This window comes from Panthera leo, chromosome B3 (assembly GCF_018350215.1).
Source record: "Panthera leo isolate Ple1 chromosome B3, P.leo_Ple1_pat1.1, whole genome shotgun sequence".
Taxonomy (NCBI): domain Eukaryota; kingdom Metazoa; phylum Chordata; class Mammalia; order Carnivora; family Felidae; genus Panthera; species Panthera leo.
This window is the reverse complement of record NC_056684.1, coordinates 4767769-4779770: the sequence shown is the minus strand read 5'-3', so window position 1 is coordinate 4779770 and position 12002 is coordinate 4767769. Positions and strand designations below refer to the sequence as shown.

The 12002-nt window shown below is 50.7% G+C and overlaps 1 protein-coding gene across 2 annotated transcripts; it reads right to left on the bottom strand.

Annotated features, from left to right (window-relative positions):
* Positions 1 to 391: 391 nt before the first annotated feature.
* Positions 392 to 5270, bottom strand: NMB (neuromedin B). 2 transcript variants are annotated; one of them, XM_042940921.1, is made up of 3 exons: positions 2953 to 3314; positions 2447 to 2619; positions 392 to 758 (listed from the first exon to the last, which is right to left on the bottom strand). In XM_042940921.1, exons 1-3 carry the CDS (start codon positions 3098 to 3100, stop codon positions 594 to 596), a joined length of 486 nt encoding a protein of 161 aa, XP_042796855.1. In that variant the 5' UTR covers positions 3101 to 3314; the 3' UTR covers positions 392 to 593. The 2 variants fall into 2 exon arrangements, with proteins under 2 accessions (XP_042796855.1, XP_042796854.1); XM_042940920.1 differs by having other exon boundaries at positions 418 to 758; positions 3231 to 5270.
* Between the last annotated feature and the right edge of the window lie 6732 nt (positions 5271 to 12002).

The following is a 12002-nucleotide window of genomic DNA, read 5'->3' as shown; positions in this document are numbered from 1 at the left end:
GAATTTAACTGGGTGTCCTCTATTTTTATTTGGTACCTCTGGCAACTCTACCCAAGGCCAGAGAAGAGAGTAAGCAGACAGTGAGGACTGGATCCTAGCTCGGCTCACTCTCTTGCATGCTCTGAGCACTCCCCTCGAAGCTTGGCGTGGGAATGAAATGAAATGCGGTAAGCAAAACCCCATCTTGCAGTGTAGGCAGCTCCTTTTTACAGGAGAGGAAACATGAGACTTGCCTGTGCCAGCAGGTGGCAGAGGTGAGTAATAACCCAGCGCCTGGCACAGGACCAGGTATATATGACAGGCCCTGAGTACCTGCTTGCTGAATGAGCGACTGACTTAGGAGTCCTCAGGAGGCTGGTGTCGTGAAGTTTTCTTGGCTTTTTGGAGCCAGCTCCATCTTACTGAGCATCCTGTCCTCCAGTCTTCCGGCCCCCCTTTCCCTCCCATGCCCTCAAACATGGCTGGAAGGAGAGGATCAGATATGCTTCATTAAGAGCTGGGTTTTATTCACAACTTCAACAGGGAAGCAAGAAATACAGCAGGGACATAATTTGTGTCTGCATTGGCAATATTCCTGGCGACACAACCAGAAATCACACTAATGGAGTCACAGAGATTTGAGGCCAGGTTTTACGTCCAGATGGGGCCACTGCCAGGGTCCCGTTGAGCTCCTCCCCTGGGAGGGCACGGTCCAAGCCACGTCGTCGTATCTTCCTCATTAATGGTGTCACTTCTGCACCACTTGCACCAGCAGCCTCCTGTACCGAAGGGGAACACACAGAAGAACTGACCTGGGTGGAGGGGGGAAATGACAGGGGCATCCTGCCATTCCTAAGTGCTAGGCGTCCACAGAGGCAGGCAGGGGCAGGCTCTTAGCCTAGGCAACCTCCTAGCACCTTTCTCCCAGAAGAAGAGGTGGGAGGGGTCGGGGTGGTGGTTTTCCCAGGGTGACAGCCCAACCTCAGAGTGATCATGACAGTCAAGGAGATCACAGAAGTGAAGTCCATGTGCGTGCCTGGCCCTGGGCCAGTGTCAACGTTTTCCCTCCCCCGCCCTCAGCTCTGCCCCAGACCTCACTTCTGAAGCCCCATCCTCTAGTGCTAGGTACTGCTTCCTCTGAGACTTGCTAGTGGGTCTGCATGCTTTAGGCCTTCAAGACCACCAGCCCCAGCCAGAGGTGACATCATCTCCGTTCAGACTCAGCCAGCCCAAGCTCCTGGCCCTTACATCTGAGGTCCCCAGGGGCTGGCAATTCTGTGCATGAGGAGGACCAGGCATGCTGACTGGGGCTGGAGTTAGACCTTCTCTAGGGAATGCCCCCTCCCTTCCTTCAAAAAGTGTGCACTGTATGCTGGGCACAGTGGAGGTATGAAGGGGAGTCTGTAACAGGTGCTGCTGATAGCTCCTGTTTACGAAGTGCTTTCTATGTGCCAGGCGTCATGCTGAGCATGTGACACAAACGGTCTTGTTTAATGTGAGATGGGCGCTATCAATCCCATTTTATAAATGAGGAAGATGAGGCTTAGAGGGGTTAAGTGACATTTTTAAGGTCACACAGCTACTAGTTAGGTTAGGAGCCTAGCACGCTGTCCCCAGAACCCACATTCTACCACATTACACTGCCTTCTGCCCACAGTAACAAAGTACCGGGAAGGTTGTGTGGGGTGGGGGCCGCCTCAGGAGCAGGGAATGAAGAGCTGCCCTTCTACCAGGCCAGAGACCAAAGCTGGCTTGGCTCTACTTTGGGGCCTTGGATCTCATAGGTCAGTGGTTTATGACCAAAGGTAATCTGGCTCCCTCCCCCGACCCCCTCACAAGAAGGCCTCTGGCAACGTCTGGAGGCATGTTTTTCTGTTGTCACAACTGGGCAGGGGGAGGATGCTCTAGTGGATAGAGACAAGGGATACCAGAAACTTCCTACAATGCACAGGACAGCTCCCACAACAAAGAATCATGCAGCCCAGGATGTCAAGAGTCCTGAGGTTGAGAAACCCTGCACTGAGGGTCACTGAGGCAGACGAGTGACTGGGAAGAGCACTGGTCAAGGCGAACAAGGTCTGGACTCCGTCTTGGATGCTGACTCTCCTCCTCTCTGGGCCTCAGGGTCCCAACTGTAGCGGTAAGTATCCCCGAGGCACAGCAAACGTGGACAGCTGGGGTGGGGCAGGCCTGGGGGTGGGGGGCACGTCCTGCTGCAAGAGGCTGGCTAATCCTAGGCTGTGACTTTACACTGAGGACTCGGTGAGGGGGAACTTCTTCCCTACTGGGAAGGTCAGCTTCCTTTCTTCAAAGTCTTCTCCCTTTGAACTCTGGATCATGGGGAGAGCCTGGAATCCCTGGCTTTCTGGGGCCCATCATACCTGGGGGAGAAGTCACACCCTAAGCCCCGTGCTGGAACCAGGAGCAGCTGGGTCTCTCCTGGTCCTGAGGTGGGAGCCTGGCTCACCTGGGGGTGAGGTGCTGGGCTGCTAAGGCTCATGCCCAGAACTTTCTTTAGCAGGAGGATCCTAGGCAGATCGTGACTCAGCTGCCGTCTCTGGTCCCTCAGGGAGATGTGGGGAGCTGTTCCCGAGAGGAATGGGCTGGGGGTTTCCAGACTCTTCTTGCCCATGAAGTGACCTAGAAAGGAGGTGCCAAGGCACAAGGAAGGTGGGGAGAGAGGATCCCATCTCAGTGGGAAAGTTCCCCATCTCTCCCAACTTTCAGTTCTCATGGCAGGAGGATCCACGGGCAACCTTCCTCCTCCCTCTCCTCCTCCTCACCAAGGAGCCACAAACACCCCGGGTTGGTAGCAAAGCCCACCTCCGCTTTTCCTGAACAGGAGAGAATGGCACAGCTGGAAGGAGGGAAACTGCCAGCTGTGCTGCCTGCTTTCCAGGGGCCGGGCGAGGACAAGGAGGAAAGCGGAGAAGGAAGAAGTGTCTGCCAGGTGCAGGGGCAGAGAAGACACACCAGAGGACAGAAGAGGATTCAGTAGACTCTTGCCTAAGGCCAGGGGCACCGGCTGGCAGGCAGATCTAGGATCCAGCCCCAGTTCTGCTTTAACTGGCTGAGCGATCTCAGCCAAGTCACTGAACTGTCTGGGTCTCAAGTTTTCCATCTATTAAATTAGACGGGCTCCAGGGTCCTCATCCGCGCAGACGCCAGAGTCCGTGGCTGAGGAACGGCCTGAGAAGGGAAATGGGATCAGAGCACGGAAAAGGGCGCTTGCGCGGGTCCCGAAGACTTACCGGTGGCCCAGAGGTTGCCCCGCGGGTGCACTCGGATCTTGCTGGCCCTGCTGCGGGGCTCCGGAGAATCCCAGCTGAGCGGCGCGGCGCCCGCAGCGAGCAGAGCGAAGAGCAGGAGGCCGCCTAGCAGCCGAGCGCCCCCCGCCCGCAGGGTCATGGCTGAGCCCTCGCCGAGCCTCCGCCCCGGCGCGCTTCGCAGCCGCTACCGCCGGGGCGCCAGCCTTCCCACCTTTTAAACCCGCGCTCCTGGGGGGGCGGAGCCTGCTCCGAGGAACCCGCCCCCGGCGCGCTCGCGGCCGCCCCGCCCCCGCAAGATGCGAGGCGCCGCGCCCAGCCGCTTGGGCCACCGCCTGGGTACCGCGTCCGCAGGGCGGGCGCCCAAGCCCACTATCTTCAGGCAGAGGACCCCCCATTACGGGGAGGGGGGGCGGGGCGAAGCCCGTTCCCCTGGCCGCCCCCTCGCGGCTCCCACTGGTTTTCGGGCCACGAGTGGTTACTTCTTGGGAGTCTCTCATTTATAAGGGTACAAGTGGGGGCGAGGACACTGGCGCTGCGGTGCCCAGCAAAGTCCCGGGCACCAGGCGAGCCATAAAATGCCTGCCAGCCCTTCCCTCTTCGGGAATACGACCCGTGTTCACCCTACTCTCGGCCCTCTCACCGCCAGCTCACCAGAGGTGATGTCGAAACCACAGCAGGTGCTGGGGTGGGCAATGCAGAGCAAGGGATGGGGGGATAGCGAACACCCCTCACCCCAGGAACGGACGCTCTACTTGGGGGGCGACCAGCCTTCACTTCGGCCGAAAGCGGATCTCTGGGTCAGGGAAGTAGAAAGAGCACCAGACCAAGAGTTCATATACAAAACCGTGTGACCTCGTTGAAGCTCACTTTCTTCGGCTGTAAAACAGTAATAACCACGCTGCCCCGTTTTTAATAATTTTACATTTCTTAGCACAGTCACGTTGTGGCAGGAAGCAGCAGTCCTGCAGACGGCCCTCTCACAGCCAGCACTCTCCTCCTCCCAAGTCCACACCTGTTTTGGAAAGAACTTTTGGGTCAGTGGCATCACTTAATGAGTAAGACACTGTGCTCCAGAATAATACTTTTATTTGTGCTTAAAGGTTCACTAAACACCAATGTTCGGGAGCATGAAGGTAGGCACAGTAGGGAGACAGAGGGTAATTCCCAGCTGCCAAGGGAGTTTACCGTTTCATTGGAGAAACAGAGCACCAAAGGAGTGAATGCAGACCAACCCGGGGTTCTGGGCTCTTCCCTGAAACACTGCACAGTGTGGCTGTGACAGAACCTACGCCCCAGTGTGGCTCAGTAATGCTGCTTCGTATTATTATAATCTCAAATGTATCCAGCGCAGCACGGGCTGCTAACTCTATGGATCACCATCCTAAACAGGGAAGTGTATATGAGAGGCTGGTTGTCATGCTGAATTCCCAGGAGCATGACATACAGGACAGGGACACTCCATTTCTGGCCCTGGCTTTTCCCCCCAATCTCCTTGCTTCTCACCCCCCATCCTGGCATTTACACCTCTCTGCATTCTTGTCACTGTTTAGCTGCGGTGTACAGATATAGCTCTTATCACCTTCCCATCACAATTCCCTCTGTGACCCCCTCCCTCTCCTCTGGCCCACGGATGTAGAAATTAGTGGGAACACACACGAGGAACCTTATTTGGAACCTTATTTGGTAGGTTTATCTCTCATTTTATAACTGGAAACAGGCTCAGAGGTTGAGTCACTCGCCCAGACGTCACACCAGAATCAGACTTCGGGTCTGCCTGGATCACTCTGTCAGGCCCCCAAAGTCATGCGGGGCAGATGCTATTTCCCTAAACCACACCCACTCCCATTTTGCCATCAAAGTGTAACCATCTCAAAGCTGGTTTAGATTTCTCAGGGGAGAAAGGGAGCAGGCACTGAATTTAGAGTTCGCCCTCGCTTCTAAAGGTGACCCTGGGACCGTGGGTTCTGCTCTGACAGGTTCGTTTACACTCCAGACAAGCCTCCTCTGTCACAGCATGGGTCCACAGCTACAAGACTGTCCCCAGGTGCCCCCAGGGGGATCATTTTATCTGTCAGGCTAGCACAGCAAGCACGGGGGCCTGAGAACCCTGCAGAAAGAAGCAGGGTAGCAGCCCCACTGCCAGCCATAAAACACTGTCCCAGGCATGAGCAGCACTAGGCAAGCAGAGAGGGTGGCTTGCCCAAGACCACAATTCCAAGCTCGATGCCCCAGTGAGTGTGCTAGGCTCTGAGTTTAGAACGAGGACCTCAAGTGCCCGCTGCCTGTTCCCCGAGTCTCCTGTGACGGCAAGGGAAGTCTAAGGGCTGCCATCCCACTGGGAAGACGGACAGTGAATCATCTGGAGGCTCGTGGAGAAGCTCTTCAGTGCTCACACTTGGCCCTTCCCAGGTTTCTACAACATTCAAGGATATCCGAAGGCGCAGAGAAGATTCATAGGACAATCCAAAAGATGATTAAGGGGTGAACGATACACGGCAAATCCTGTTATAACCAATGCCGACGAAGCATTTAAACTGCACCATGGTTTTTAATCAAAGATGGCTTTGAATAAAGGACACATGTATTACTCTTTGCTATATTTTCATTAAATTAGGATCAATTACAAGTTACATCTTTTCACAACTGCATCTTTTCTGTTGTTGTTTTCCAAAAGTACTTACACGCACGTTCCTTTGATCACCAACACTATTTTGACGTAGTAAAGACTGGTATGACGCCCATTTTACAGATGGGTTAACGCAAGGACAAAGCGAGTTAGTCACACAAAAACTAATAAACAAATGGAGAAAACCAGAGTGGACTTCACACACGTGAAAGTTGCAGAGGACAACAGAGGAAGGGAAAAGCAGAAACTTAGACACACACGAGTCTGGTGAAAAGGAAGGACAGTAAACCCAGAGCTGCTCAGAAAAGGACGCTGTAGGAGCACTGGTGGCAAACTCTTGAGCACAGATCTGTGCCCGTGTAGGCCGGGAGGCTGAAGAGAAGCACACTGAGCTATATCTCAGGTCTTGCTCAGGAAAGCAGTGTATCATCAGGAAAACAGCAGGATCCTTAAGAGAGGAGAGGAGACTCAGGGATGCAGGATGCAATTTCTCAGCCAGAGGGAGCACATAAAGATGAGCTAGACAATCAGAACACTAACCATTAGTAAGGAAATACTGCAGAAACCGAAACTGCCAAAACACAGAGCGGTTTTTAAAGGCGATATTCAGAAAAAGAGAGAATACCTCCATCTGACAAAGTGAGGGCAATCCCAACGGTGGCTAAGGGGGCAAAGCAGCTGCTGCTCAGGGACGTCCCGAAAACCCGAGAGAGGGGGCGGCCCCAGGCCCAGCACTCATGTTACCTGGCTGGAACCACCGTGTACTTCAGGGGACATTTCAGTAACTGAAATAAATACCCCTTGAGGTCCAGAGCGCCTCACTATTTCTAACCGATTCGCTCATCTGAGCAAGCCCACGGGACAGCCTAGAGCCTCTGAAGAATTCCCAAGAGCCCTGTGGGCGTGGGATCTATTCCCCTTTTTAAAACTTTTAAATGAAATGGTCTCATCAGACCATTTCATTGAAAGGGTCTGATCAGATATGAAATGAAAGGGTCTCATCAGATATGACAGAGGTACAAGGACAGGGTGATGACCCCTAACAGCGTGACATGAAAACAGCAGCAGGCAGGTCTCTGAACTTCTGGTTTCTCTTATGTAAAATGCAAGTTTATTCTGAAGACTGAATGAGAGAAAATACAAATCTGTCACAGATTCAAAAGCACTTAGCAGAGCACACGGCAGAGTCTAAGTACCCTGTCCTATTAGCTGGGTCCTGGGAAAAGCAGAGCCTGCCTCACATCTGAAGCCCATTACAGGGGAGGGAGGGGTCCCCGGGTAGCCTCTAAAAGTGTGCGGACACCACAGTCAGCAAAACGCCCGTTACACTGCAAGCTGTCTGGCAGACTAAAAAGGCCAGCATATTGACCTCAGCTTCTGGCCCATTCCAAGAGACAAGCTCTAGAGCGATTGCTCTTTTTTCGCTTAAATAAGTTGTCAGGCTGACCACTTTGATCAAGTCTCATGCCGGGGATCTAGTTGCCCGCCTGACACAGATCCAGAGTACAAACTCTCTTAACTAGACTCCTTGATTTAAAGCTGGAATCCAGCTTATCAATCTAAATCAACTGGCCAATTAAAGGAAAGGGAAACGACTCTTAACCAAGAGTAGGTACCGTTCCAGAAACTCCCAAGATTTGTAGAATAGGGATTTATAGTTTAAAAATCATATTCTCTCCCTCCACATATGATATGTATACATATTCAATATAATGTAACTGTATATGAGAGTCATATTCAATATAATGTAACAGCATATGAGAAGGAAGTCAGTCTTGTTTTTACAACAAAAACGAGAAAAAGCAAGAGAAAAGATTCTTTGCTGGAGAGGATGGAGGTTGCATATAACAGACCTGAGGGGGAGTTGGCCAGAATGGAGAAGAGGGAAGAGATTTTATGTTTCTTAAAAGAGGCCATGAGTTTTAAAAGGTTAAGGGACACCGTTCTACAGCCGGTGTTGCCGGAAGGAGTTGCGAACCAAGTCTACGGCTCTCCTCCGGCCGACGGCGGAATGTCTGACGTGTCTTGTGAGCACTAACCCACCTCCCATTTCATCCTTTCCTCTCCCACACTTGGTCCCACCCTGGACTCTTCAGTTATGTTATATCTAATCCCATGGTAGGTACCACGCGTATCTTGATAAGCTGTTCCAAGCCCTTCCTGGAACAAATCCTTCTGGAACAATTTATTGATCGACCAATAAATCTAAAACGTGCAAAGCACCGTGACAGGGAGGAGAGGGTACACAAGGATGAGCCAGAGGCTGGCCTTGTCTCCACGCCCCTCAGGAACCCGTCGGGATGTGGGACACACACATGACCCACCACTCGGAGCGCGCTGTCTAGGAGGACGTGGACAACGGGGAGGGGCGGGCTGGGAAAACAAGAAACAAAGAAAAGGAAAAAAGAGGGCTCAAACCAAGTCCTGACGGCACCGAGCAAGAGGCACTAGCGGAGAATGAAACACACTCCTCCCCTGAGCTCCCTCCGCGTCTGTGACCCCACTTACGGGCGCCCTGTGGGAAAAGTGTTCACATGTGGCTCCGGTTAAGGCACGGAGTTCCTAGCAGTTCCCTGCTTTACTCACCTTGTACCCCCAGGGGCAGGGCCAGATCTGGCACAGACTAGATGCTCAGTAAGTGTCTGCCGAGTGCAAGAGCTGTTAGCAGGTGGAGAAGTGAGCAGGCGCTCCAGGCGGAGCGACCAGCATAAGCAAAGGCTAGATGTCTATCCACTGAGACCAACGTCAAGGGTAGAAGAGCTGAGAAAAAATCCTATATGACACTCGGAAGGCAATGTCTTCACCATTAAAAAAAATTTTTTTTTAGTGTTTATTTGAGAGAGAGAGACAGAGAGACAGAGTGAGACAGAGTGCCAGCAGGGGAGGGACAGAGAGAGAGGGAGACACAGAATCCAAAGCAGGGAGACACAGAATCCGAAGAAGGCTGTTAGCACAGAGCTGGAGGCGGGGCTCGAACCCACGAACTGTGAGATCACGACCTGAGCCGAAGACGGACGCCTAACCGACCGAGCCATCCAGGCACCCCCTTCACTATTTTTTTTTTTTAATAATTCCTGCATATTCTAGTCTTTAATGAACATTTCTTAGTTACAGAGAATTCCTTCTACGCCCAGACCCAACACTTGTGTGTTAAGGCTCATATTTGTTGTTTATTTCTAAAAGTCTATCTGATATTACTTATAGTTCTAGTAAGGGAGAATGCTAACAAAGATATACTTTGCCAGAAAATAGTCTGAATAGGCCGTCCTGACAGACAGGAGCATCTTGAGGAAGGTGGACAATCCATTTAACTGGCTAGAATCAGCTGGATCATTCCAGAAGCTCAACAGCGATAAATGTCATAAGAAGGGTGCCCTCAGATGCTGAGATAGCCCTACACACTGTCCTTAGAGGTTGTATGGACTTGGTAACACACGAGAGCAAATGACCAAAATATGCACTTAAAGGTCACAGAGCCCTTATTCTCAGCCTAGGCTCTCTGAGAAGCCTCGGACTCCTTAAGAAAGGTGACAAACACCAATGCTTCTCCCACCGAGAAAGAAAATGCAGGAAGAGTCCAAGGACGAACACAAAAGGGAAGAAAACAGGATTAACATAAAAAATTCTAGAAAGAGAACATGTTGTTTAAATGGAACCACGGGGAGAGAAAGTTTTCAGATTCAAATCTGGCAAGAACAAGATAATGTACTTACTAAATAACAGGAAAGTGCAAATCACTTTAATGATTCATATGCTCTGCCCCAGAATAACAGCTCAACAATAATGCTGCCCTAAGTTACCGCCTCTGGCTCCAATGCATGGTTACGCTGAACATTTAGAACAAGCTACTAGATGTTACTGGGACAGCACAGTACAGCGTCTATAAAACAGCGCCCCTGTATTACAGGAGCCTGCAATTTGATGGGGGAACTTGCAGCCATGTCCACAAACTTACACATCATTTATGGTCCAAAAAGAGACGCTTTTTAAACAGGGCACTAAAATTAATTAGCAAGCGGAAATGATCTTGAACAGGCACAGACTGGCATGTGGCAGGGAAACTGAGACATACAGTCACCAAGCAAAGGGAACCACTGACTGTGTTTCTGGATTCAGGTGATGGCATTGAGAAGTGGAATGACAGGGGTAAATGTAGGGCTTGTAAGTGACTAATAAATATGGTGGGAAAATGAAAAATCTATGTGACCACTCCTGCGAAGAAAAGGTGAAATCTGGAGGGGGAGTTTGCAGGAATGGCTATGAGCTTAAGTTTAAAGAGGGGACAATCAAGTGAAAGCATCCAGAGGGAACAAAGAGACATGGGCCAGAAGTGAGGACAGGTATTTGAGAATAACTTGTAGAGAATTCCTCGCTGGGCTGGTGACAGTTGGGTGAGTCACAGCCGAGAGGCAACCCCAAGATCAAATTCTCACTTGAAGTTTTACTGATCTTGATGGCTCTTGGATCCCCAACACTCACAACGGGCAAGCCCTCCGAACTGCCCGCTAGCCTAGCCAAATCTCAAAGAGCTTACAATTCCATAAAACACCAAAATGAACATCTCTGGTGTGTCAGCCATTCTCGAAGAGCTTTTAGAACACATTATGCTGACTAATAATACAATTGCCCAGCTTTAAGTCAGTCTTAGGTGTTAGCACTAAACTAGACAACATACAAACGGATAACATAAAACCTCTCTCCCAGAATAATCTTTATTTTTGGCTGGTAGAGTAATTCAAATATTCCTGAATGATTTGATTGCTTCGCAGACAAATTCAGCTGTTGCCTCCAACAAGAGCATCTAGCACAGGAGCAAAAACAAAACTGGGTGTGAAAATATGCAAATGAGGGAAATATTACTGTCTTAACTGCGTAAGCGTGTCCGGAGAAGATATCTGGACAGCTGAGGATACAAGTACGAGGATGCTTACACTCAGGCAGGCTAGGATCACAAGGCACCCCAGGGGCAGCGAAGCACACTGCTTCTCCAGGGCAGTCCCCCAGAGGACGCTACAGAAACAGAGCCTGGGCAATCAGGCCAAGCAGTTAACCCCCGTCCTCTGCGGGTGATCAGGAGGGAAGAAATGGAGTGAATGGCAATTTTCTACCATTCTGCACACAGGAGACTGCTGCCACGTTCTCGTGGCGCAGGAGAAAACCTAAGTACAATATAAGCCTCACGGGCAGATTCAAAGAAGCACTTGTTAGCAGGGATTTGCCAAGTTTCATACTCGGCTGAGATCATTAAGAGCCCACATCCAAAGTCTCAAGGCTAAAGCCTAGTTAATGGACTTAGGATGGCACTACTCCCTATACGGGAGAGCTTCAGAAGATTAACTGTTCTTATTTTTAAACTGTCTCTGTTTTTTAATGATAATTCCATCAGCATTAAAGTGTGGACTGATTCCTACTTCAGCTGAGCAAATAATGGAACCTGCTCATTTAGCCCCACACAGAAAATTTGCTTACTTTCAGGTTTCACATTAATACAAGGAGAGAACAAAAAGAATCAAGAGTACTTTGTACTTAAAAACACACTGGCTTACCCTACGCTACCATTTCCCAAACTGCCTCCATATTAGAAGAAGAAAAACACAACCGGGCCTGGCATTCACCGCTTTAAAACCCTGCCTTCCTGAAGTCTGCATCAGAGAAGAGCGAAGCCAGGCACTTAAGAGAACAGGTTCAGGCAAAGTAGTTTTTAAAAAGCAAGGAGCATGCCTGGCCTCCAGCACCTTCCTCTGGCTTCCTCCAGATGCCGAAAACACACTGCCACCGTGTAGAAAGGGCTGAGAGTCTCAAGTGAAGAAAAGGGCAGGAGCCTTTACAGCACAGTGAGGGTTTTCTGAACCTTCCAGCAACACAAACCGCGCCTCTACCCATCTGGGTCACACCCCAGTGAAGAATCAATTTCATGGCTAAGAGATTTCCTACGAATGTCAACGGGCATTGCTGCTCCACAAAAACAAAAACAAAACACACGCACAAACAAGAAACAGTTGTTGGTATCAGGACAACCTTCTTAGCTGAAGGACTGTTCACATCAAAGTCTGTATCTCCCCAAGGGTGCTAAGAACCGGCAGAGGAAGGCAAAGCTTTCCCGACAAACACAAGTCAGGGATAAGGGG